At 44.0% G+C, this 25,175-nt stretch overlaps 1 protein-coding gene across 1 annotated transcript in view; it reads right to left on the bottom strand.

The window, feature by feature from the left end:
• LOC136620571 (cytochrome P450 2K6-like) overlaps positions 1 to 20,952 on the bottom strand; it is a 48,578-nt gene extending 27,626 nt beyond the window's left edge. Inside the window, exons 1-2 of the mRNA XM_066595422.1 lie at positions 20,767 to 20,952; positions 16,041 to 16,203 (exon numbers count right to left, since the gene is read on the bottom strand). Coding sequence (XP_066451519.1) covers positions 16,041 to 16,203; positions 20,767 to 20,952 — 349 coding nt within the window. The remainder of the gene's footprint in view (positions 1 to 16,040; positions 16,204 to 20,766) is intronic.
• Positions 20,953 to 25,175: the final 4,223 nt, after the last annotated feature.

The following is a 25,175-nucleotide window of genomic DNA, read 5'->3' as shown; positions in this document are numbered from 1 at the left end:
CTCTGCTTAGTTGCATAGAATTTTCTAATTTGATTTTTAACTTTTATTTTAAAGTACAACTCCAGTACTGGAACAAATTTGTCCAGGGACCATGGTGAGGCTCACAGAAGATCCCCACTCCTCCTCCCAGCATCTGCGCTGCATACTGTGTGTGCAGGAACCCAAATGCTGGGGGAAGGAATGAGGATCTTCCAAGAGCACCGCAGCAGTATCCTGATGGGAGCATCAGAGTGAGTTAAAGCACTTGATCATGTGGTTGCTGCCCAGACAGAGGTTCAGGGGTGAGGCAGGGCACCAAGAAGGAGCAATATTACTGCTGAGGCCACTGAGAGGGGGCTTAGAACTATTGGGACTACTATGGGAAGCATTATAACAGGAGTCACTACTAGTGATGAGCGAGCATACTCGCTAAGGGCAATTGCTCGAGCGAGCATTGCCCGTAGCGAGTACCTGCCCGCTCGAGAGTAAAGGTTCGGGTGCCAAAGCGGGTGACAGGTGAGTTGCGGCAGTGTGCAGGGGGAGCGGGGGGTGGGGGTGGGGAAGAGAGGGAGAGAGAGATCTCCCCTCCGTTCCACCTCTCTCTTTTCCCCGCAGCTCCCTGCCCGCCGCCGGCAAACGAACCTTTTCACTCGAGCGGGCAGGTACTCGCTAATGGCAATGCTCGCTTGAGCAATTGCCCTTAGCGAGTATGCTCGCTCATTACTAGTCACTACTATTAGAGGGGCCACAATTACTACTGGGGCCACTGAAGGATACACTATGACTACTGGGGCCACTAAGAGGGGGCATTATTACTTCTGGGGCCACTGAAATAGCTTATGTAATATCAGCTACACTCCTAGCCACACCCCTGTACTATTACCTTAGTTGTTATTTTTTGGTGACAAAGCTGTCAACCCTATTTGCAGACTTGACCTATTGTACATTTAAATCACAAGCCACCCTGTCATAAGTGGCTGGAAATTGGTCGCCTCAGTGAAAACTCATGAAACCAAGTGTGAATATCTTACCTCTAATTGATAATGATGGGGGAAGTCAAATGTCCATCATGACTAGGTCACTTGATTAGGTCTAGTGAAAACAGAATTTAATGCCAGCCCACATTGGCGCAAATGGTGGCCATCCTAATAGCATTGTCTCATTGGCATGACAATCCATTAGACAACAGGAAATAGAATACCACCATGGCGCTTCACCATCCTCTTCATCAGTAGGCCAGTATTTTGGCTGCTATCTTTATTAGCAATGTTATCAGGATACTTTAACATACAGTATACTGCTGATATGGCAGTTCTGTAAGAGGTAACTGATAAGTGTTGTAGATAAATGTTCCATTTTTTTAACCCCCTTAATGATGCAGCTCTTACCACCCACCACCCCCATTTTCGGTTTTTCCTCCCAACTTTCAAAAGATCATAACTCTTTTATTTATCCATCAACATAGGTGTCTGAGTCCTTTTCAGCAGTGATTTTTAACCCCTTGAGCACATGGTCTATTTTGGGCTTAAGGACGCAACGATTTTTGGCGGATTTTCTTCTCCATTTATCAAAATTCATAACTTTTTTATTTTTCCGTCGACGCGGCCGTATAAGGGCTTGTTTTTTGGGTGGCGAACTGTAGTTTTTATCGGTGCCACTTTTGGGTACATAGACTATATTGTAAAACTTTTATTTTTTTATGATAGCAGGGAGAGAAAACGCATCAATTCTGCCATAGATTTTTTTTTTTACAGCGTTAATCATGCAGCATAAATGACACAATCCATTTTTTCTGCGGGTCGGTACATTTACAACGATACCAAAATTCTTACATTTTTTTCTACGTTTTTCCAATTTTCTGCAATAAAAACCCTTTTTTTGGAAATCTTTTTTTTTCTAAATCGCTGCATTCAAAGTCCTGTAACTTTTGTATTTTTTTATGTATGGGTCTCTATGAAGGCTTATTTTTTGTGAGACGAGCTGTAGTTTTTATTGGTACCATTTTGGGTTACATACGGCTTTTTTTGATCACTTTTAGGGCGCCCACCCACTGGCGATTTTTTTTTCCTTTGCGTTTTGCGTTTTTTCTCAAGAGCAACTAGAATTGAATGTGTACCTGTCCACTTGCGTTTTTTTTTTTCAGTCCGTTGCAATTTTTAACATAGGAACTGTCAGTTGCATATGTGTCCTTATTTTTCTCTTAATGCACCCATGAATGTCAATGGAAATTAACGGAAAAGGCGCGAAAAAGCCGCAAAAAACGCACCAAAAATGCGCGGAAAATGCTGCGTTTTTCACGCACGAAAATCGCAAACGCCAGTGGGTGGGCACCCTTATTGCTTTTTTTAGCGAGGCAAAATGCTAAAAATTAGCATTTTGCCTCAGTTCTTTAGCGTTTTTTTACGCTTTTTTCCGTGCACAGTCAAAAGCATGTGCAGCTTATTGTACGCATTGTTACAGATGCGACAATACCAAATATGTGGGGTTTTAATTTTTTTTTATGCTCATATATGAGAAAAAGCATAAAAACAGTTTTTTTAATTCAATTTTTTAATCTTTTTTTTTTTAAACACAATTTGTGTCCCTCTGAGGGACTTACAACACCTGATGAGCGCTGTGATAAGGCATGGCAGGGCTACTGCCCTGCCATGCCTTATCGCTTTTAAAGCGATCTCAGGCACTGGTAACACAGGACGCCAGTGTCTGGCGTCCTGTTGCCATGGCAATAAGCCGGGCTCTCTGCGATTATATCGCGAGAGCCCAGCAACTTCACAGAGGGAGTGCGCTCCCTCTGTGAACCCTTCCCATGCCGCAATCTACATAGACTGTGACTGACCGCCGGCTTCCGCTGCGGGATAGCGCGAGATCATATGTACCCTTATGTCATGGGAGGGAAGGGGTTAATGTACTGAAAAACTTCCCAGTTAAGTGAAATGGAAAAAAATGTAATTCTGACATCTATTGGCGAAGGGGGAGACTTGTTTCTATGGCAGCAATAATGCCTATCAAGCCATCCCCGTGGGGTAGCTTGATAGACTGCCTGCCCGATCACAGTATGATGTAATGCTATGGTATTACTTCATACCGCAGGAGCGATCAAAACATCCCAATTTGTTGTCCCCTCTTGGGACAAAGAAAAAAAAGAGAGTAAAAAGACTAATAACGTTTTTCGAATTATTTTTTTTAAAAAGCAGCAGAAATGCGCTTTTTTTTTTGTTCACCCTGTCGAGAAGAAAAAAAAATGCAATAAAAAAGCGATCAGAAAGTCATATATTCCAGGATTGTATCAACACACGCAGGATGTTCTGCTGAAAATGACCCCTTGCACAATATCGATGGAAAAATTAAAAAGCTATGGGTGCAGAAAATAATTTTAAAAAATTAAATATCTTTGAAAAAAATACAAGTACAGCAAAACAAAAAAAACGAATAAAGTTATCATGTCATTTTCGTTGCAGTTTGTGTGCCGTAGAAACAAGACGCACCCAAAGATGGCAGAATTTCTTTTTTTTTTCCATTTCTCTCCACTTAAAGGGGTTGTCCCGCAGCAGCAAGTGGGTCTATACACTTCTGTATGGCCATATTAATGCACTTTGTAATGTACATTGTGCATTAATTATGAGCCATACAGAAGTTATCAAAAGTTTTATACTTACCTGCTCCGTTGCTAGCGTCCTCGTTTCCATGGAGCCGTCTAATTTTCGGCGTCTAATGGCCAAATTAGACGCGCTTGCGCAGTCCGGGTCTTCTTCTTTTCTCAATGGGGCCGCTCGTGCAGGATGCCGGCTCCGTGTAGCTCCGCCCCGTCACGTGCCGATTCCAGCCAATCAGGAGGCTGGAATCGGCAATGGACCGCACAGAAGAGCTGCGGTCCACCGAGGGAGAAGATCCCGGCGGCCATCTTCAGCAGGTAAGTAAGAAGTCACCGGAGCGCGGGGATTCAGGTAAGCGCTGTGCGGTGTTCTTTTTTAACCCCTGCATCGGGGTTGTCTCACGCCGAACGGGGGGGGGGGGGGGGGTGAAAGAACAAAAACCCGTTTCGGCGCGGGACAACCCCTTTAATATCCCCGCCTGCTGAATGAGCTGCCTCTGATTGGTCACAGCCTGACCAATCAGATGCAGCTCTCACTCACACCCATTCATGAATTCATGAATGGGTGAGTGAGTGCTGCCTCTAATTGGCACAGCGCTGAGCCAATCAGAGGCAGCACTCACTCACCCATTCATGAATTCATGAATGGGTGTGAGTGAGAGCTGCCTCTGATTGGTCAGGCTGTGACCAATCAGAGGCAGCTCATTCAGCAGGCGGCGATTTTAAATCCCCGGCTGCTGAATACTGCAGAGAGCAGTTCAGGAGAATTGCCGCCGGCCGCGGCTGAACTCCGTCTGCTGGGACCGGGTGAGTACGTATATATTTTTTTGTTTTTACACATTTCTGGATGAATTTCAGGAAAGGGCTTATATTTTTAAGCCCTTCCCGAAAATTCATCCCACGCTCGCCGGCAACCCATTGCTTTCAATGGAGCCGGCTGTATTGACGGCTCCATTGAATTCAATTGGCTAACATCGTTCTTCTCTGCCACAGCTGTTACAGCTGTGGCAGAGGAGAACGATCTTTATGCTGACAGTGCGGGGGGGGGGGGGGCTTACTCTTGCCGCTATTGTGGCTTAATAGTGGGACCTGGGAACTTGAGATGCAGCCCAACATGTAGCCCCTCGCCTGCCCTATCCGTTTCTGTGTCGTACCCATCAGTTTCTTGAATTTCCCAGATTTTCACAAATGAAAACCTTAGCGAGCATCGGTGATATACAAAAATGCTCGAATCGCCCATTGACTTCAATCGGGTTCGTTACTCGAAACGAACCCTCGAGCATCGCGAGAAGTTCAACTCGAGTAACGAGCACCAGAGCATTTTGGTGCTCGCTCATCTCTAGTTATTACTCAACCTTATTTCTAGTCCTGAGACCCAGCGGAACATTTAGAGTTATTATAAATTTAAAGTCCCTAAATAGCTTTATTGAAAATCCCACTTTCAAGATGAAAACTATCAGATCTACGGTTCCGTTAATAGGGCCGGGCCACGTTATGTACACAATTGATTTAAGAGATGCCTATTATCATATATCAATACATGCCGCATCCCAAAAATATTTGAGGTTTGCAGTAAGGATGGGAGGGGATATCCTCTATTTTCAGTTTGTCTGTTTGCCGTTTGGCATTTCTTCTGCCATGAGAGTATTCACAAAGGTCATGAATGAACCGATTAGCCACTTACGTGGGAAAGGAATCAATATTATCCCCTATTTGGATGATTTTTTGTTACCAGCAAAGGATCTGAAGTCCATGCAGTCTCACTTAGACCAGACACATAGTCTCTTCCCATACTTAGGCTGGTTAGTGGACCTCCAAAAGTCTAGTTTCCTCCCCGATACTAGGAAAATTTTCCTGGGGGTACTTCTAGATTCAGTAAACAAAAGTCTCTTTTCTCCCGGAACCTAAGATATCTCACATCATAAGTTCCTTCCAGAAATTCAAAAAGAAAAAGTATGTTTCAATTAGAGAAGCGATGAAAATCCTGGGGCATATGATAGCTTGTATACCCACAGTGCCCTGGGCACAATTCCATTCCCGTGTTCTTCAACTAACTATCTTGTCAACGTGGGATAAGACTCAGGCCTCCTTAGATAAAAAATTCACAGTATTCCGGGGCGTAAGACAGTCATTAAATTGGTGGTTGTCTTCATCCAATCTTAGGAAAGGGGTAAAATGGGCACCATCCCTCTGTGTGACAGTCACCATGGATGCCAGCAAGATTGGTTGGCGGGCCCAGGTGGCAGATAGATTTCTACAAGGTTCCTGGTCAACCCACGTCAGCACCCAGTTGTCGAATTATAAAGAACTCCGGGCGATCTGGGAGGCATTAGTCCGATCAGAAGACCTTTTAAAGGGAAAACACGTAAAAGGAGTTATCTGACAATATAACTGTCATTTCTTTTATCCGCCACCAGGGAGGCACCCGGTATCCACACCTGCGGGGATTGGCGCAAAGAATTTTATCCTGGGCGGAAAACAACGTCTGGTTACTATCAGCGGTCCACCTAAAGGGGTCCCAAAACCAGATAGAAAATTTCCTAAGCCAGAAAACGCTGGACCCAGGAAATTGGGCCCTCAATATAGAGGTCTTCCACCATCTAATGAAACAGTGTGGCCAGCCACAAGTCGATCTATTTGCCAAGAGGAGAAATACAGAATGCCAAAGATTCTTTTCACTAAAATCTACAGATTATCAGATGGCATTAGACGCTCTATCTCAAGACTGGGACATGAGCTTGGCATACGCCTTCCCTCCTCTCCCGTTATTCTCTCGTCGTCTACAGAAAATACAAGCAAGCCGAAACACGGTGATTTTCGTCGCCCCAGCCTGGACAAAGAGACCTTGGTTCCAAATGCTAACCTCAATGGCAATACAATCTCCTATAACGTTGCCTCTCAGAGAGGACCTCTTATCCCAGGGTCCAGTACTCTGTCAGATAATCTAGTGGCTAAAATTGACAGCCTGGCTATTGAGAGGCAAACAATGTATACACCCATATGTCTTACCTATATCTTATTTGAATATGCCTTCCCTTATCTATATGTTAATGATGCCTTTCCTGTGTACTCAATAAAACTTGGGTGCCTGGCTCGCCAAGCTCTCACTGCCATTAACTACATTCGGATGTTGTGTCTGAGTTCTGGTTAAGGGTTAAGTCACATGTGACTCTTATATTTTATTTTACCTGATCTAGGTGTACTTCTTTAGAAATTCTTTAACAATACCCTATTAAAAAGCTGTAAGACCATAACCTCAAAGATCTATGCCAGGATCTGGGATAGATTTTATGTATGGTATAGACCAGATTGTCCAGATATGGGTAAACCAGGTTATTCAAAAATCCTAGATTTTTTCCAAGCAGGGTTAGACAAGGGACTTAGTCCCAGGACCTTGCGAGTTCAAGTAGCGGCCCTTAGCGCATTATTTGATGTTCATCTTATCGAGAACAGGTGGATCAAGAGGTTTTTCAAAGGAGCAAATAGAATAAAACCTTTTCTGAGTGATCCGGTCCCTCTTGGGACCTCAATCTCGTACTAGAGGGATTATGTGATCCCACTTTTGAGCCCAGTCATAATATTTCATTAAAGTACTTGTCTATAAAAGTCGCTTTTCTAGTCGTCATAACATCCGCTAGAAGGGTCAGGGAATTACAGGCATTATCCTGTAAGGAACCATATCTAAAAATTTTAGACAACCTAGTAATATTTAGAATCTTTCCGGATTTTCTTGCAAAGGTTGTTTCCTTTTTTTACATACAGAAGGAGATAATCCTACCTTCCTTTTGCTAAAATTATAGAAATAAAAAAAGAACAACGTCTACATAACTTAGATGTACATCGGGCCATAATATGTTATCTCCAATCCTCCCAATTGTTTTGTCAATCAGAAAAATTGTTTCTTCAATTTCAGGGTCGCTACAAGGCTTAAGCAGCATCAAAAGATACTATTGCAAGATGGATCAAACTAGCTATTCAAGAATGCTACAAAAATAGGGACCTTCCGGTTCCAGAAGGAATAAGGGCCCACTCCACTAGGGCCCTTGCCTCCTCGTGGGATGAACGCGGGGGTGTGCCAACAGATCAGATCTGCAAAGCGGCAACCTGGTCGAACATGCATACGTTTACAAAACATTATCGAGTAGATCGACACTCTAACTCAGAGCTGGCCTTATGACGAAAAGTCCTCCAGGCAGTTGCCCAACCCTAGGGTAAAGGTGATCTGGTAATACCTCCATGTGTGCTGTCAGGATGGATGCTATGGAAATACAAGAATTATTTTCTTACCGACCATTCCTTTTCCATGAGTCCATCATGACATCACATACTTTCCCACCCAGAGAAAAGCAATAAAAAAGTGAGTCAGATAAAGCTCCCTTTTTATGATGTTATATATATAACCATAATGTGTCATTAACGTATTGTTCAGCAAAGCAATGATTGAGGCCTCAGGATCCGCTGTGGTGATTTAAAAGTCACTGGAGATGGATATGGGAGGTGGCTTTAAGAAATCTCCTTCTTCCTGTCCCAGCGAACACAGGGGGAGCAACGTCCATGTGTGCTGTCATAATGGACTCATGGAAAAGGAATTATCGGTAAGAAATAATTCTTGTATTTTTGGCAATTGTGTCATTTTAAAAATATTTTTTTTTGTACAGTACATAAAGACTTTCACCACAAAATGGATACCCCCATTTGTCCTGTGTTCAGAGACGTACCCATTGTGACCCTAATCTTCTGTCTGGATGCACAACCGGGTCCAAACTGAACGGAAAATCAAAGTTGAACTGTCTTTTAACTTTTATGTGATCGCCATTATCCATTGAATAACAGTGATCACGTGATCGGAGACTGCTCACTGCGGTCCCCCGTGACATCTCCAGGCTCTCGGTTACCTTTAGTAGACAGGAGCAAGGAGATTTTAAATTTCCCATGCCCTCCTCAACTTCTGTGCTTGCGTCCGCCATTTTGGCAACGGGTGCATACGCCAAAGCTGGGGAAAGGTCGACGGATAAAGATCCGTCCATGGGACATCACCGGTGGCCTTAGTTAAGTAATTTCACCTCTCATCATGGATCAGATCTGGGACGGGAGGTGAAAATTTTGATTTTTTCCAAATTTAACGTGATCGTTGTTATCCATTGGATAACGGTGATCATGTGATGAATAACCACATACTGCGGCCCCCTGTGTGATCTCCAGGCTCTCTAATACATTTAGTAGCCAGGTGCGGGGAGATTTTAAATTACCCCTGCAATCTGTGACTTTTGCGCATGCATTCGCCATCTTGGTGACGGCGCGTGCGCAGAAGCTGGGGTAAGGTCCACAGATAAATCTGGGGGTCTTGGGTACCTAATTTCATCTCCTCTCACGGATATGATCCATGAGGGGAGATGAAACAAACTTTTTTCTTTTTTTGCTACACTTTTTAAAACTTTTTTTTTTAAACTTTCACATAATCGCTATTATCCATTGAATAGCAGCGATCATGTGACTGGGAACCGCATACAGTGACTCCCGGTGACAGCTTCCCGCTCTCGGCTACTCATACTAGCCGGGAGTTTTTCAAATTTCCCTAATGCCGGTGTCAGGTCCTGCAGGGCCAGAATGCTGCTGGACATCGCAGAGGACAGGGGTGAGTATTCTCAGCTCCCCTTACAGATCCCATCCATAAGGGGAGCTGAAACTTTAAATTTGAGTTATTTTATATTGAATTTAATGTGAACCACCGGATACCAGTGATTGCGTGACCGGGAGTGGGGTCCCGTGGCCCAGGATGACAGCTCCAGCATTTCGGCTACCTCCGGTAACTGACAGCATGGAGCTGTCACGTCCAGAGCCTGCAGGGCTTTCATTCACAGAGGATGCATGTTTTTACGTCCTCTGGGAATAAAGACCAGCAGGCCGGGACGTAAAAAGGCAATGGGCTGGTCACTAATGGGTTAAACTCATGCCTGACAGTTAAAATATGCAAGCTTATTTGCCAGTTGCGGACAACACTTCCATTACTTTTGGACTGTGTGTAGGCAACTGCTATTGCTGAGTTGAAACATTCCGGGGCACTACCATGTGTGAGGTGTGCTTGCTGATATTTGTGATTTATAACAAATTGTTACCATACCACACTCACGTTAGAGTTAAGCACACTCTTAGTCAGTTAAGTTGTCTAGCATTACTAAATAACTGGATATTGCTCATCTATTAACAGAAGCTTCTACGGCCGACTTAGGGCTTTTACACACTAGCATTTTTTTAATACTGCAATATCACAGCATTTTTTTCAATGGGACTTTCTAATGTTAAAAAAATCGCATCGCACAAAAATCGCAAGTTTGTGTTTTTGTGATTTTTATAGGATGCGATTTTAACATAAAAAACAAACGCAGCGATATCGCAGCATTAAAAAAATATACCGTATGTACTCGAGTATTAGCCGACCCGAGTATAAGCCGAATCAGTAGGTTTTACCACAAAAAACTGGTAAAACTTATTGACTCGAGTATAAGCCTAGCTATACTCGTGTATATACTAGGTAAAGTAAAAATGCAAAACTCACCTCCCAGCCAGCTTCCGTGTCCCCGGCGGTGTGGCAAGCTGCTTGAGAATTCTCACTATTGTCATCTCCCTGCTCGGCTTTGAATTCCCCCGCCGTCAGCGCTGTATAGGTAAGCTCTTTGATTGGATCGAGGGCCAACCAATTACAGCCGGCGTTCGATAAACCAATCACAGCCATTCAGTGATGTCATCCCCTGAATGGCTGTGAATGATTGAGCGCAGGCTGTGATTGGCTGGCGCTCGATCCAATCACAGCACTTACCTACACAGCGCTGACGGCGAGGGAATTCAAAGCTGAGCAGGGAGATGACAGCAGGAAGAATTCTCAAGCAGCTTGCCGCACCGCAGGGGAGAACATTCGCTCCAGGGACACAGACTCTGGCTGGGAGGTGAGTATTTCGTGTTTTTTGTTGATTTTTTTTTACCTCACTCGAGTATAAGCCGAGGAGGGCTTTTTCAGCATTAAAAAATGTGCTGAAAAACTAGGCTTATACTAGAGTATATATGGTATATATTTTTGTAAGCCTGGTGTCCTCATTGTATCCTGATTACTATGTCACCTGCCACTACCACGACACTGACAAGGATTTCGTAGAGAGTCTGTGAGTGGTCAGCTGCAGAAGGAGAGAGATAGTCAGATTGTGAGAGTGAGAGGAGGAGAGAACTGGGACTGAGAGATCGGTGTGAGTGCTGTATTGCATAGTATTAGTGTATCTTGACGCCACCAGGAAGTCCTGGTGGAGCCAAGATTCACAGGGGTGACAACCCCTGAAGCTGATAGGCTGCACAGTTGGCAGGGCTGGTGGTCCTGCCAGCCCACTAGGGAATGCTTCTTTGGAGCAGCATACAGCGGCCCCAGATGCAGCCATGCAGGTCCATCTTAAAGGCCGTTCCCCCTTCGGTGTGACAGCAGCATGCCCCCGACCCCACTTACCCTGACATGAAGGTAAGATTGCGGCCGGCAGCAGAGGCAAGGCTGCCCCTCTCCCCCCATGTCATGTTCAGCTCGCAGCGGCCAGCAGAGAGGGCACAGCGGCGGTGTTGAAAACGGTGCTAGCCGTCAGTCACACACTGAAGTTCTGCTCTGCAGGGATCTCAGAAAGCCGCTGGAGAGCCTCAGGATCATCTGCGGCGGCGCAGGCACATGCGCAGGAACAGTGCGCGGGGGATCGGCCATGACAGAGATGATAGCTGGGAGCAGGCAGCAGCCGAACTGGAGAAAACATGCCACCGCCACCCTGCACTGAGGACTCTTCTTCCGGTGTGACGGCATCCATTCGAGATCAGCATCGGGCGACCAAGTGGTGAGTCACCTGTGCAGCGTCTTCATTACTTTTAGCCGGCCTTGCTTTTTAGGCTTAGATTATGAGCTGTAAATTTGGAAGTTTTACAGCTCATAATCTAAGCACAAGTGGAAAAGAAACCCTCAGCCTAAGCCAGCAGGGCCGGCAACAAGCAATGGAGATGCTGCTAGCACCTTTCAGCCTTGGCCCAATCGGGAGCTACGGGTGTGAGAGGGGCATTCCTCCTATCAAACCCCTAGCTTCTGGTGGCGTCAAGGTACACTAATACCATATTGCATTACCCACCATAGTGTACGGTCGCTTTCTTCCACCAAAGATAGAAAAGTTGTAAGTGACTGAGTTATTTTCATTCAAGTAAAATTTGTTTGCCAAACGCAATGTGGTGTCAGAAGTTGTCTATACTGGCAACCAATATTATCCTGCGGCACCCCTGCGACTAATGATTCCAAGCAAGGTATGTAGCCATCAAGCTGAGGATGGGGAATCTGGAACTACACAAGCCAGGGGGGAAAAGCCATTACAATACTGAGTCCTCAGAGAGTCCTGCTCATCATATCCAATCCCCTCCTTGGTCTTGAGTCCCAAGAAAGCCCAACACACTGCTGTACCAAATCGGTTCCTTTCATTGATGCCAACAAAAAGAATCTGACCCAATGTTGCCTCACTACCGCACCACCCCAAGCACTTGTACTGGTTCTGTTATGGAAGTATTATGGGTAAATCTGCATTTGAACTTTTCAGTAGACAATGGGACCTGAAAATAAATCAATTGAAAAATTTCCAGATTAGTTGCTTAAATAAGAACTAGCACCAACTAAAACTGTTAGAGCCAGGACCAGACCTTGGCCTCTGACACTAGTGATCTGAAGAATTTTGGAATTGCACAGCAGGAATGATGTGATTTGTGATTAAAGGACAGAAGTGTGCAGGAGGTTAATAATTCTTGGACAGATTAGATAATGAGTGAGAGAGAGTTCAGAGGTCCATTGATTGCATAATGTCCAATATACATTTCAAAGGAGTGAGAAGTGATTTACACACATACAATAAGCCCCCATTCTAAAACATTGTTAGTTCTTGATTGGTGAAAGCATATCTTAACTCCTTGATGTGAGACCCATATCTATGGTTTCAGCCTTTCAAGGCTGAATGGATGCCGCTTTAACGATACAGTCTGCATGTATAGTCCATTGTTTACTGTAAACCAGGGGGCTGCTTTATGTTACCATATGGAATGATGGTGAGAATAGTTAACACTCTGAGGCACCTGAAAGAGGATCAAAATAGTATTTATTTACATAGTGGGGCCTCATTTGGCCCTAATGACATTGGATACTCTTCACGGCATACTTTCTACTAACATCTGATACACTTCAGCTGGTATTTCCCTCCCTCCATTCATTCTTCAAACATCTGGAGAGTTCTCACAAAGAATATGGATGCTGTTCATATTACCTGAGCTAATGTTCCAGTTTGTTCTAAAGATGATCTATAGGGTTCCGGTCAGGACTCTGTGCCGTTCCAATCGTGGAGCATCGATATCTTCAAACCAACATAAAACAGTGTTGGATTTGTGACAAGGCATGTTGTCTTGTTAGAAATATGGCTGATCATTCTTGGAGTATTGTCACATTGTCGGCAACACATTATTGTCTAGAATGTCAAGGTACACCTCCGTGTTCATGGTTCTTGTCACTACAACCAATGGACCGGGGCCATGCCATGTAAAACATCCTCAGGCCATAATGGAAACTCCACCGTACTTAAAGGGGTTGTCCCGCGCCGAAACGGGTTTTTTTTTTCAACACCCCCCCCCCCCCCCCCCCCCGTTCGGCGCGAGACAACCCCGATGCAGGGACTTAAAAAAAAAAAACAGCACAGCGCTTACCTGAATCCCCGCGCTCCGGTGACTTCTATACTTACCGGTGAAGATGGCCGCCGGGATCTTCTTCCTCCGTGGACCGCAGCTCTTCTGTGCGGTCCATTGCCGATTCCAGCCTCCTGATTGGCTGGAATCGGCACGTGACTGGGCGGAGCTACACGGAGTCGGCATCCTGCACGAGAGGCTCCATTGAAGAAAGCAGAAGACCCGGACTGCGCAAGCGCGGCTAATTTGGCCATCGGAGGCCGAACATTAGTCGGCACCATGGAGACGAGGACGCCAGCAACGGAGCAGGTAAGTATAAAACTTTTGATAACTTCTGTATGGCTCATAATTAATGCACAATGTACATTACAAAGTGCATTATTATGGCCATACAGAAGTGTATAGACCCACTTGCTGCCGCGGGACAACCCCTTTAACTGTTGGCATAACACACTCAGTCAAAAGGCATTCCCCAGGCTCCTCCACTCCCAGGTACGTTCATCTGATTTGAAGATAGAGTAGCGTGATTTGTCTCTCCATAGAATGTTCTTCCGTTGCTCACCTGTTCATTGACAACGCTCCTTGCACCATTACAGATGGGCTGATACTTTTTCTTTGGAAGAACTCGACAGACATTTGCAAGATGAATGGAGGAAAATACCAGCTGAAGTGTATCAGATGTTAGTGGAAAGTTTGCCACGGGGAGTATCCGATGTCATTAGGGCCAAAAGAGCCCCACTAAGTATCATCATATTTAAATGAGTACCACTTTTGATTTAGGTGTCCAAATAATTTTGGCAGGATCGCATATAAAAATATCTAAAACTGAAAATGGCTCTTGCTACCCATAGCAACCAATCACATTACAGCTGTCATTTTACCAGAGAGGAGCATGACATGAAAACTGTGCTGTACTTGGTTGTTGTGGCCAACAAAGACACTTTAATCAATCTCCCTCCCTTTTATAGTCTACATTATATAGTACAAGTGCTTTGATGGGTCCATAAGAAATTGTAAAAATGTTGATACCCTTTGTATAAATAAAGTATAATACCTAGAAATACTGGGAAAAATAACTTACTTAAAGGGGTTTTCCCCACTGATGACATTTATCCCCTATCCACAGGATAGGTGCTATATGTCTGCTCCTGACATCTGTGCATCCAGAGTTTCCCATGTGAAGGGAGTGGCAATGTGCATGCGTGACCACCACTCCAATCACTTCATTGGGATGGGGAAAATCAATACAATTGGGAAGATGGAACAATGCCTCTACAGCACCACCTATTGGAAGGGGGCATTCCTACAAGCCTATTAACAAGCCTTGGAACAATGACTTGGAATATAAGCCAAAAGCCCATTGTGATAGACCCCAATGGATGTCAATAGAGACACAGGCAATTTCCCCCTTCCCGCTGGAAGATGTCTTTTGGCACAGAACACAATGTAAAAAAAAGCAATTATGAACCCAGCCTTGTCATCCACCTTGGCACTCTGGGATAGACTCTCTAAAAGTTATACTATAGGAACTAGGCTTCTTCCCATGTCCAGTATGTTTGGTAGTCCAGCCTTCCCTCCTGGCATGAACAAAACTGACTTCGGATGGTGGATAACCAGAGATCTCACCAGAATAATTAACTTTGTTGATAGACTTGGATTTAGACAATTTGAGTTCTTTCGAGCTGTCCACTCTATTCTAGACTCAGAGATCTTCCGCCTTCAACAAATTAAGCATTATATTTTAAGGCCCGTTTAGATACAATGATTATTGCTCAAAAGATGTCTTCTGAGCGACTTGAGCAAAGGTTGTGTCAATTACATCGCAAGATGATCGCTCAAACGTTGTGCGATCACCTTGTGCTCTGGAGGATGCAGACAACAAGTGTGGAGGGGGGGGGGGGACTTGTTCTCTGCATCCAGTTGTTCCCCGCTGGGAGCACCCCATTGTCATACCGAGCGCTCCTGGCGGAGGATGCAGAGGACAAGTGGGGGGCCGCTTGTTCTCTGCATCCGGCTGTTCCCCGCTGGGAATGCCAGTGTGTCCCCGCTTGCCTTCTGCATCAAGCTGTTACCCGCTCTGAGCGGAGGATGCAGAAGACTAGCGGAGTGCCCACACTTGTCTTTTGCATCCAGCTACACGGAGCACCCGGCTGTTATACATGCGAGCCAGCACAGTCATCCGGCGTTCAGCACATCTGTGCATTGCAAGCGATGCAGCGGTTCCGGAAGCACAGTCACAGAAGCATGATGGTCAGCGTTGCTGACCTGCATGCTGACCTAGCTTCCGGTGGCGTCAAGATACACCAATACCGACTTATAAGACTACTTTGAGAAATTTATACAAATATGAAGATGCCTCTACAGCTGCACCTATCGGAAGATCAATGAGCTTGGCAATCTTCCCCGTCCCATACAAATGAATAGAGAGTTGGTTAGGCATGTGCATTGCTACTCTATTAACATGGGAAACTTGTGGTGTGCAGATGTTGGGATTACTGGGTGTCCTGGTGGTCATACTTCCCAGCGACCAAACATTTATTCCCTACCCTGTGGAAAGGGGAGAAATGTGACATTGGGAAAACTCCTTTAATGGGATGGTACATACAATAAGTTGCATTATTATTCTCTGGTCATGCTTTTTTTTCATTAATTATTTTTTAATCAGAGTTTAAAGAGGAAAATTGCACAACACATAAAAAATGCAGGTCTTATACTTACATATTTATTTGTATTGCTAACTTACCCAGTCCCTTGTCCATATCGTGAAATATTTTGACCCGTGCCCTCTCCCCAAACTCTTCAGCATGGTTAACAAGTGCATCTCTCACAGTCTCATATCCCGCAAGGACCACCATTCTTTTCATTCCCATGTGGAAAGTAAACACTGGGCCATATTTTTCTGCAAGCTTAAATGCAAAACGTTGAATACAAATACAGCAACCATAAAATTCACATATAAAAAAAGACATATCCGGCACCAGTGGTCCACGGGATAAAAGCAAGCATTTATTCCAACAATATGTTAAAACAACTTACATAATGAGACAAGCCAACACTGGCAAGATAGTTCCCGCATATGAAGGGAGCAGCATCAGGGGCAGGGCTAGAGTTTATAGCCCCAAGGCTAATTTTTGGATCAGGCCCCCACTACTGCCAGTATGCTACTTGGATGTGCAAATCCCATTAATTTCTATAGGACTGCAGAAGATAAGCTGATTACAGCATTTGGCAATCTCTGACAGTGTCATAGAAATGAATGGAGCGACAGCGCATATGCTCAACCACCGCTCCATTCATATGAGGGAAATGGGACGCTTACTGATCATGCAAACAGGAATCCCATTTTCATTTGTATGAATGGATCAGTACTTGATCTCTACGAGACTGACGGAGATTGACAAACACTGTACTTTGCTTCTCTTTGGTGGTCTTATAGAGATTAATAAGACCTGCAGATACAAGCAAAATGGTGGGGGGAACAATTATAATATTTGCTCTGGGGCCTCTTAGAAGTGTTGTTATGCCTCTGGCCACCACTCCCTTCACGTAGGGGGACATGGGAGCACTATTCTCATGATTAGTGGGGTCCGGATGGTCTGACTCTCACTAATTAGACACGTATACTCTACCCTGAGCTAGCATTGGTCTGGCTTCTGAATCCTCTGGTGATAGTAGCTGATTGCTGAAATTTCACCCTATCAAAAGGTATAGAGGACCATGTAATGGAGCAACCACACTGGAGCATATACAAGAATTAGCTTACTTCCTTGCATTTGGCCAGCAGAGTGGCAGCAGAAATTTTGCTTCTATTGTGAAAAGGCCAAATCCATAGACCTAGTGGTATCACACATCCCTCTGGCCCATGCACATGTTTGAGCCTTTTAAAGGGTTGTCTGGAATAAATTATTGATGGCCTATCCTATGGATAAGTCATCAATAGTAGATTGGCAGGAGTCTGCAGCCCAGACTCCCTGCTGGTCAGCTAATTGTGTTTGTGTATTGAGCTGATTCCTGCTGTGGCCAGGCTTGGTATTGCAGGCAAAGTTCTCATTCATTTATACAGTTTACAACTGGTTAACCCCTTTAACAATGAATAGATTTTCTGGAATTCTAATGGGCCAGCTCTACTCCATATCTACTGCATTTATATACCTTCTTTACATCTCGGACTGGCATTAATATAAATGTACACTAAAAGGGTTGTACCAGAATATCAAGTTACCCCCATCCTGGGGGATAATTTGCTGATTGGTGTGGGGCTCAGTTCTCAGACCCCTGCTGATCTCAAGAACAAGGGTCCTGTATCCCCCATCCTCACTGCAGGGTTATGGTACCCCTCTCCCACTGAGGAGGAGACTAAATGGAGTGCCGATTGCACAAGTGTACCTGTGCTCTATTCACCTTCAATTGGACTGTTGAGCACACAAGCACCCATTTTGGTATTTCCATCACTCCCTCTGAAATGAATAAAGAGCTGACCACTCATGCTCAGCCAGTGTTCCATTAAGGCTTCTTTCACACTAGCGCATATCGGCCCGCCGTTTTCACAGCCGGCCCATATATGCTACATTAATAGTAAAAAATCTCGTGAACGGGCGCACAAATCAAACGTTTGTGCGCCCGTTCATATGGCCCGGTGAGGCCGGCGTAAATGTGCCGGCCTCACCAGGCCATCTCCCATTTCCCCTCCCTCCCCATTGTAGGCTCACCTGTCTTCCTCCCCGCTCATTCTGTGCAATGGGAGGGGGTGGAGCAGGGGTGGAGCTAAGCACGCTTGGCCCCACGCCCATTCCGCCCGCTAACTTTGCACAGAATTACTGGGGAGGAAGACAGGTAAGCCTGCACAGGGGGAAGAGAATGGAAGGAGGGAGTTTAGCAGCCACGCTGCTAAACTCCCTCCCACTTATGGCCACTGCCATGGGCTCCCATAGGAGCCTATGCAGCGGCCGACATATTTTGGCCCAAAACAGTTCCAGAACTATGTTTTGGGTCTGACGTAAAAACGCCCAGCGCTATGTTGGCTTGGCCGGGCATTTTTACGTCTCACAAATATGCCCATGTGATCTAATGCATTGGAATCCAATGCATCAGATCATAGCACATATCGGCTGGCCGTGAAAACGCTGACCGATATGCGCTCATGTGAAAGAAGCCTAAGGGCGCCCACCCACTGGCGATTTTTTTTTTCTTTGCGTTTTGCGTTTTTTCTCAAGAGCAATTAGAATTGAATGTACTCCTGTCCACTGGCGTTTTTTTTTGCGTTGCGTTGCGATTTTTAACATAGGAACTGTCAGTTGCATATGTGTCCTTATTTTTCTCCTAATGCACCCATGAATGTCATTGGAAATGAATGGAAAAGGCGCGAAAAAGCCGCGAAAACGCTGCGTTTTTCACGCACGAAAATCGCAAACGCCAGTGGGTGGGCGCCCTAAGAGTGATATAACTGCAGAGGTAGAAGCAACCCCTGTGGAGACAGCAGAGCAGGACACAGGAATCCTGTTCTCCAGATTGATGGAGGTTTTGGCGGTGAGACTAACACTGATCAACACGTTATTCTCTATCCTGTGGGTAGGGGATAACGTGATATTCTGTGCAAACCCTTTAATAAATAAGACTAGTATGGAGTCTGCAAGATCTTCATGAAAGCACTTTTTTGACCCCAGAATACATTACAAGAGCTAGCATTTGCTCTGTTTATCTGTATATTTATAGTAATACCCAAAGAGTTAGGGTGAATACCCACTTGTGTTTTGCTTCCGCATTTTTTTCATGCAATATCGCTGCGTTTTTTTAATGCGATTGTCAATGGGACTTTCTAATGTTGAAAACCCATCGCAAGTTGGTGCTTTGCAATTTTTTTGTGATGCGTTTTTAACATTAGAAAGTCCCATTGACAATCCCCTTAAAAGAACACAGCAATATCATGTGAAAAAAAACGTGCAAGAAAAACGCAAGTGGGTAGTCACCCTTAACACTTCCCGGTACGTCATGGGAGGCGGGTACTTCACGCAAAATGACGTACCGGTATGTCATCGGGATAGCGCAAGATCATGACTGACCTTGCGCTATCCCGCAGCGGGAGCCGGCTGTCAGTCACAGCCGGCGTCCCGCTGCAACAGCGGGGGGTGGGGGGGGCATCTGAGAGGCACCCCTCGCTGTTAACCTCTTCCATGCCGCGATCTAAATAGATCGCGGCAGGGAAAGAGTTCACAGAGGGAGTGCGCTCCCTCTGTGTCTCCGGCCGCCTCTCGCGATGTTATCGGGAGAGCCCGGTCTGTCGCCATGGCAACAGAACGCCAGACACTGGCGTCCTGTACTGCCAATGCCTATGATCGCTGTATAAGCGATAAGGCATGGCAGAGCAGTAGCTCTGCCATGCCTTATCACAGCGATCATAGGTACAGTGTTGCAAGTCCCTCAGAGGGACTCAAATTGTGTAAAAAAAAAAGAAAAGAAAAATGTAAAAAAAAGAAAAATGTTAAAAAAAAATGTAAAAAAAACCTTTTTTTGTGCTTTTTTAATATTAGCATAAAAAAGGTAAAAAAAAATTTAAACCCCACATATTTGGTATTGACACGTCCGTAACGACGTGTGCAAAAAGCTGAACATGATTTTTATTTTGTATGGCAAAAAGCGTTAAAAAAAACGTCAAAAAACAGAGGCAACATGCTAATTTTTAGCATTTTGCCTCCCAAAAAATTCAATAAAAGTGATCAAAAAAGCCATACATACCCCAAAATGGTACAAATAAAAACTACAGCTCGTCTCGCAAAAAATAAGCCTTTATAGAGCTCCGTACATAGAAAAATAAAAAAGTTACAGGACTTTGAATGCAGCTAAAGAGAAAAAAAAAGATTTCCAAAAAAAAAGGGGTTTTATTGCAAAAAAGTGTGAAAACCTAAAAAAATATAAGAATTTTGGTATCGTTGTAACCATATCGACCCGCAGAAAAAATGTAGTGTGTCATTAATGCTGCATGATTAACGCTGTAAAAAAAAAATAAAAAAATCTATGGCACATTTGAGTCGTTTTCTCTCCCTGTTATCATAAAAAAAATAATGAAAGTTTTACAATATAGTCTATGTACCCAAAAATGATGCCGATAAAAACTACAGCTCGCCACGCAAAAAACAAGCCCTCATACGGCCGCGTCGACGGAAAAATAAAAAAGTTATGACTTTTGAAAAATGGAGATGGAAAAATACCAAAAATCACTTGGTCCTCAACGCCAAAATAGGCCGTGTCATTAAGGGGATTGTACAGAATAAGAAAAACAGCAGTTTTTTTTTTTCAAAAAAAACAGTGCTACGCTTGTTCACAGGCTGTGTGTGGTATTGCAGCTCAGCACCATTCACTTCAATGAAGCTTAACTGTAACTCCAAAGCCCCTGAACATAAGACATTTCTAAGACATTACACAAGAAAGGTCTCTGTATTTCATAGGTTCTTTAAGATATAGCCTCTTCTTACCGCTAGATAAGTCATTTGGGGCTTCTTTAAATCCAGTATATGTAAATTCCCAATCAGCGGCCAATGTCTGGGTCCAGGAGGAAAATCTGCTGTCTTGTTTTTATTCCAACTCTTCAGAACATTCAGAATATATAAAAGAGTCAAAAGCAACACAAAGTAAGAAACTAAAGAGAACTGTAACTCCATGGCTGTGACCAGAGCTCATACAAGTGGCTGAGTCTAGTATATAAATGCAGGGTGCATTCCTTACTAACTCCACCTATGTCTTAGTCACATATTAAAGGGTACCTGTCAACTGGAACAGGCTGTCCAAAATGTAGGTATCATGTTCTGGAGCAGGAGGAGCTGAGCAGATTGTGTGACTTGTGTTTTATTCATTTATATCTCTGCTCATTCTGAACTAAACAGTACATTGGGCGGAGATATCAGTGTAGTATAGCTTGAGGCTGCTCAATCAACCTGCACCTGAACATTTTTGCTCCCCTACATAGCAAGCTAGCTTACTGCATGCCTTCAGGTCAAATAGCGATTGAGCATATCCTGTAGTACAGTGTTCCCCAACTCCAGTCCTCTGGGACCGACAACAGGCCATGTTTTCAGGATTTCCTCAGTATTACACAGGTGATGTAATTATTGTCGTTGCCTTAGACATTGCACAGGTGCTCTTACTATAGGATATCCTGAAAACACGACCTGTTGGGGGTCCCTGAGGACTGGAATTGGGGACCCCTGCTGTAGTATATATCCTGTATCTGGCCTCTGTGAGTTATGTCTCTGAGCATTTTTTCTCACCTCTGTGATTTTATGTAGTTAACTGTGACATAGCGTAGGTTCTGGTGTACGCGCGGTGGCCTTGCCGTTGGCGCACCAGCTTACGTGTTTTGGGCCTAAAATGCTAACTAACACCTACATTTGTCAGTGTGTGTTTTTTATGCATGTGGTTTGCTATAGATGCTGGAGGAGTCCAGGCTGGCATGCCTGTGTAGCACACTTTTTTTAATGCAGGGCAATCCACTGCTTTGTCAGTGCTGGTTGTACCCCTGTATGTGCTGCACACATATCTCTGGCAGTCATCCTGGTATCAGCTCATATAGTGCGGGCTGGGTCTGTTGGCAGTCACCGCTCCCCCGCCTGGGTTGACTTGAGTGGCTGCTCAATCAGTCTGCACATGAACACTTTTGCTCCTTTATATAGCAATCTGGCTTGCTGCATGCTATCAGGACAAATGGCGATTGAGCATTTCCTGTAGTATATATCCTGTATCTGGCTGCTTTTTCTGTGAGTTTTGTTGTTGAGTATTTTTTCCTCACCGCTGTGATTTTATTTGTTAGTCATGGTTTATGTCTGTATTCCGTCCTACACCTTTTCCACATGTTCACTGGTTGTTGGACGCCTAGTTCATGTTTATTTGTCCTACCTGTCCGGGGTGGGCATATACCCAAGAATTATCCTGCTCCATTCGTCCGTTGTTAGGCGGATGTAAGAGTCTTGTTTGTCTGTCTGTTCCTGCGTCTAGCCACCTATAAAGCAAGCTGACACATCTGTCCTGACTGCATTAGTGCCAGGTGATCCAGAGTCTAGTTGGTAGTCCAGGACGAACGTAACACAAGGGTTGAATGCTATGTACCACATAGTATTTCAGTGTAAAGTTAAAGTAATTATCACCCGCCTATGAAGTTTATGATACAGTATGTGCCGCCTCTGCCTATCACCACTGCACCATACACAAAACCATCACCTGCTTCATATAGACAACGGAGTCAGGGCATCTCTGGAACGGTAAATCTTATGAGCTGTTCTTGGCATGCAAGAGGTATGTAAATAGCTATCTCATCATGATGACGACTATGGTGACAGTGTAGAGAGAGGGCAAATGAGAAGATCGAACAATGTTTCTACAAGGCCACCTATTAGAAAACAGCATTCCTGAAGGTCAATGTCTGACCTTTTAAGAGGCCTTATAACAATGACTGGAAATATAAGCAAAAACCGTCTCCAGAAGGAAAAGATAACCGTGCACGTTAAAGTCTGACATTGACTAACAGGAATGCTGCGTTCTAATAGGCAGTGCTATAGAGTTATTGTTCCATCTTCCCATTTGCACAAATTTCCCAGATGAGCATGCATAGACTTAGAAGTCTCCTTGAACCTTCTAGAATCTCTGCTTATGTAGAGATTGAGGCAGAATTATGCTATTTGCATAGCAAGCCAGTGATCACGGTAATCTATGCTACATCTTTATTGAAAGCAGTTCAAGGAAGAACAACTCCTAAACCAGCAATAGGGTGGTAGGAGCACAATGATATGTATGGGGTGAAGGCTAGTCCATCTGGTTTGATCCCACAGAAGAGTTATTGTAGTACAAATTGCTAATGAAGTTTCTGCTGGCTTTGATAGAAAGGTGTCAGGTCACACAGGACATCACAACTTGCTGCGTATGGGGCTAGATAGCTGCAGCCTGGTCAGAGTATCCATGATGACCCCTGTCTACCATGAAAACATCTACAATGGACATGTGAACATCACAACTCAACTATGAATCAATGGAAGAGGGCAGCCTGGTCTAAGGAATCACATTTACGTCATGTAGACTGCATATGCATCACTAACCTGAGGAAGAGATGGCAAGAAAAAACATTATGGGAAGTAGACAAGCAGGTGGAGGCATTGTGTTGCTCTGTTTGAAAACCCTGTGTCCTGACATTCATGTGGCTGTGAGACAGTAGAGGCGCTCATTGCTTCCTGGAAGTCATATAAGTGGCGCTATGCTCCGAGTGCCAGGAAGAAGGACTAAGTCTGGCCCGCTCAGTGACGTGTGAGTGATGCAACTAGCATCTCACTGCCCAAGGGACCACTAACGCATTAGCAATGATGACCATATAGGTGAGGGTGGCAATATTTAACAGTGTTGGGAAGGCACCGTCTGATTAGTTTGAACAGTATGTGCTACTGTATTCCCCTGGCTGGTCTGCACAAAACTAGTAGGGAGTAATTATGTGATGCAAGTGGGCCTAGTAAAGAACAGAGACCCAATAGCAAACCAGGAAGGTTAAGTGGACCAGAAGCCCCAGGTGTCTCTTGCTAAGGACAAGATGCAGGGAGATAAGGTGCAGGGGACACAGAGTGCCCCCTGCTGATGTGGCATGTGGGCTGAAGTGGAAAGATCAGGCCTAAAATAAGAACGATTGGCTGTAGACAGCCACAGAGTGTGTGTGTGTCCGTGTGTGTGTCCCATAGAACAGGTGTTCCTATGCAGTGGGAGAGGGAGTCTACCTTCCATTAGGCAAGTGATGATGGCTGACCAATACAGATATAGCAAATGTTAACTTATCATTTTGTAAGTTATGATAACTTGATTAATTTTAATACATTGTAGTGAATAGGCAGTTATTAGACACCTTGTGTTTTTATAATCCTGTAATTATTTTCTCTTAATCCAATATGCTGGATAAGAACTGAATATGTAAGGAGCCACAAGTAATATAATAGCAGCTTTAGGCATAGTATATCCAGTGACTTGTTTGTGATAACTTGTTCCATCGGTTTGGGTGATGTGGCAACACCATATACAGACCATTATCATGTTATACTCTGTTCTCACAAAATCAAAGCTGCACAATCCTTTCCATAGTTTGCTAAATACTGGATTTCATATTAACCCCTTAGTGCTGAAGCCTGTTTGAGACTTAATGGCGAACTAATTTTTCAGTTTTTTTCATTGTCTCGTTCTAGGAGCCATAACTTTTTAATTTTCCTGTCAAAGTAGCCATATGAGGGCTTGTATTTTGCGAGACAAGTTATATTTTTTAATGTCATTATTTTTGGGTGCATATAATATATTGTATAACTTTTATTAAAAAAAAATTAGTGGGGATTTGGGGTAAAAAAAGAAATTCTGTCATTTGTTTTTTTGATTTCATATTTCTAGCATTCAGCATTTAAAATAAATAATGTAATACCATGACTCTCAGGGTCATCATGATTCGGTTGATGCCAAGTTTATGAAGTTTTTTTTATGTTTTGCTATTCTTGTACACAAAAAACCCACTTTTTTTTTAAAGATTTGCTTTTGTTTCGCCGCATTCCCAAAGCCATCGTTTTTTGGGGGGGGAGGGTTTTCCCATTGCTGGAGCTCTATGAAAGCTTTTTTTTTTCTGCAGGATGAACTCTAGTCTCCATTTATCCAAGTTTTTGGAACATATAACATTGGTATTGCTTTTTATTCTATTTTTTCTAGAGGCAAGATTAAAAAAAAAAGACAGAAATCCAGATTTTGTCAATTATTTTTAACGGCGTTTACCATTCAGCATGAATAATATCTTAAATTAGTTCCACAGGCCAGTATGATTATGTCAATACCAAATTCATACTGTTTTTTTTCCCGCAACTTTTTCACACTTTTAGGGATA

Source organism: Eleutherodactylus coqui, chromosome 1 (genome assembly GCF_035609145.1).
Source record: "Eleutherodactylus coqui strain aEleCoq1 chromosome 1, aEleCoq1.hap1, whole genome shotgun sequence".
Taxonomy (NCBI): Eukaryota; Metazoa; Chordata; class Amphibia; order Anura; family Eleutherodactylidae; genus Eleutherodactylus; species Eleutherodactylus coqui.
Note: the sequence above shows the minus strand (reverse complement) of the source record. Positions and strands in the feature narration are given on the sequence as shown.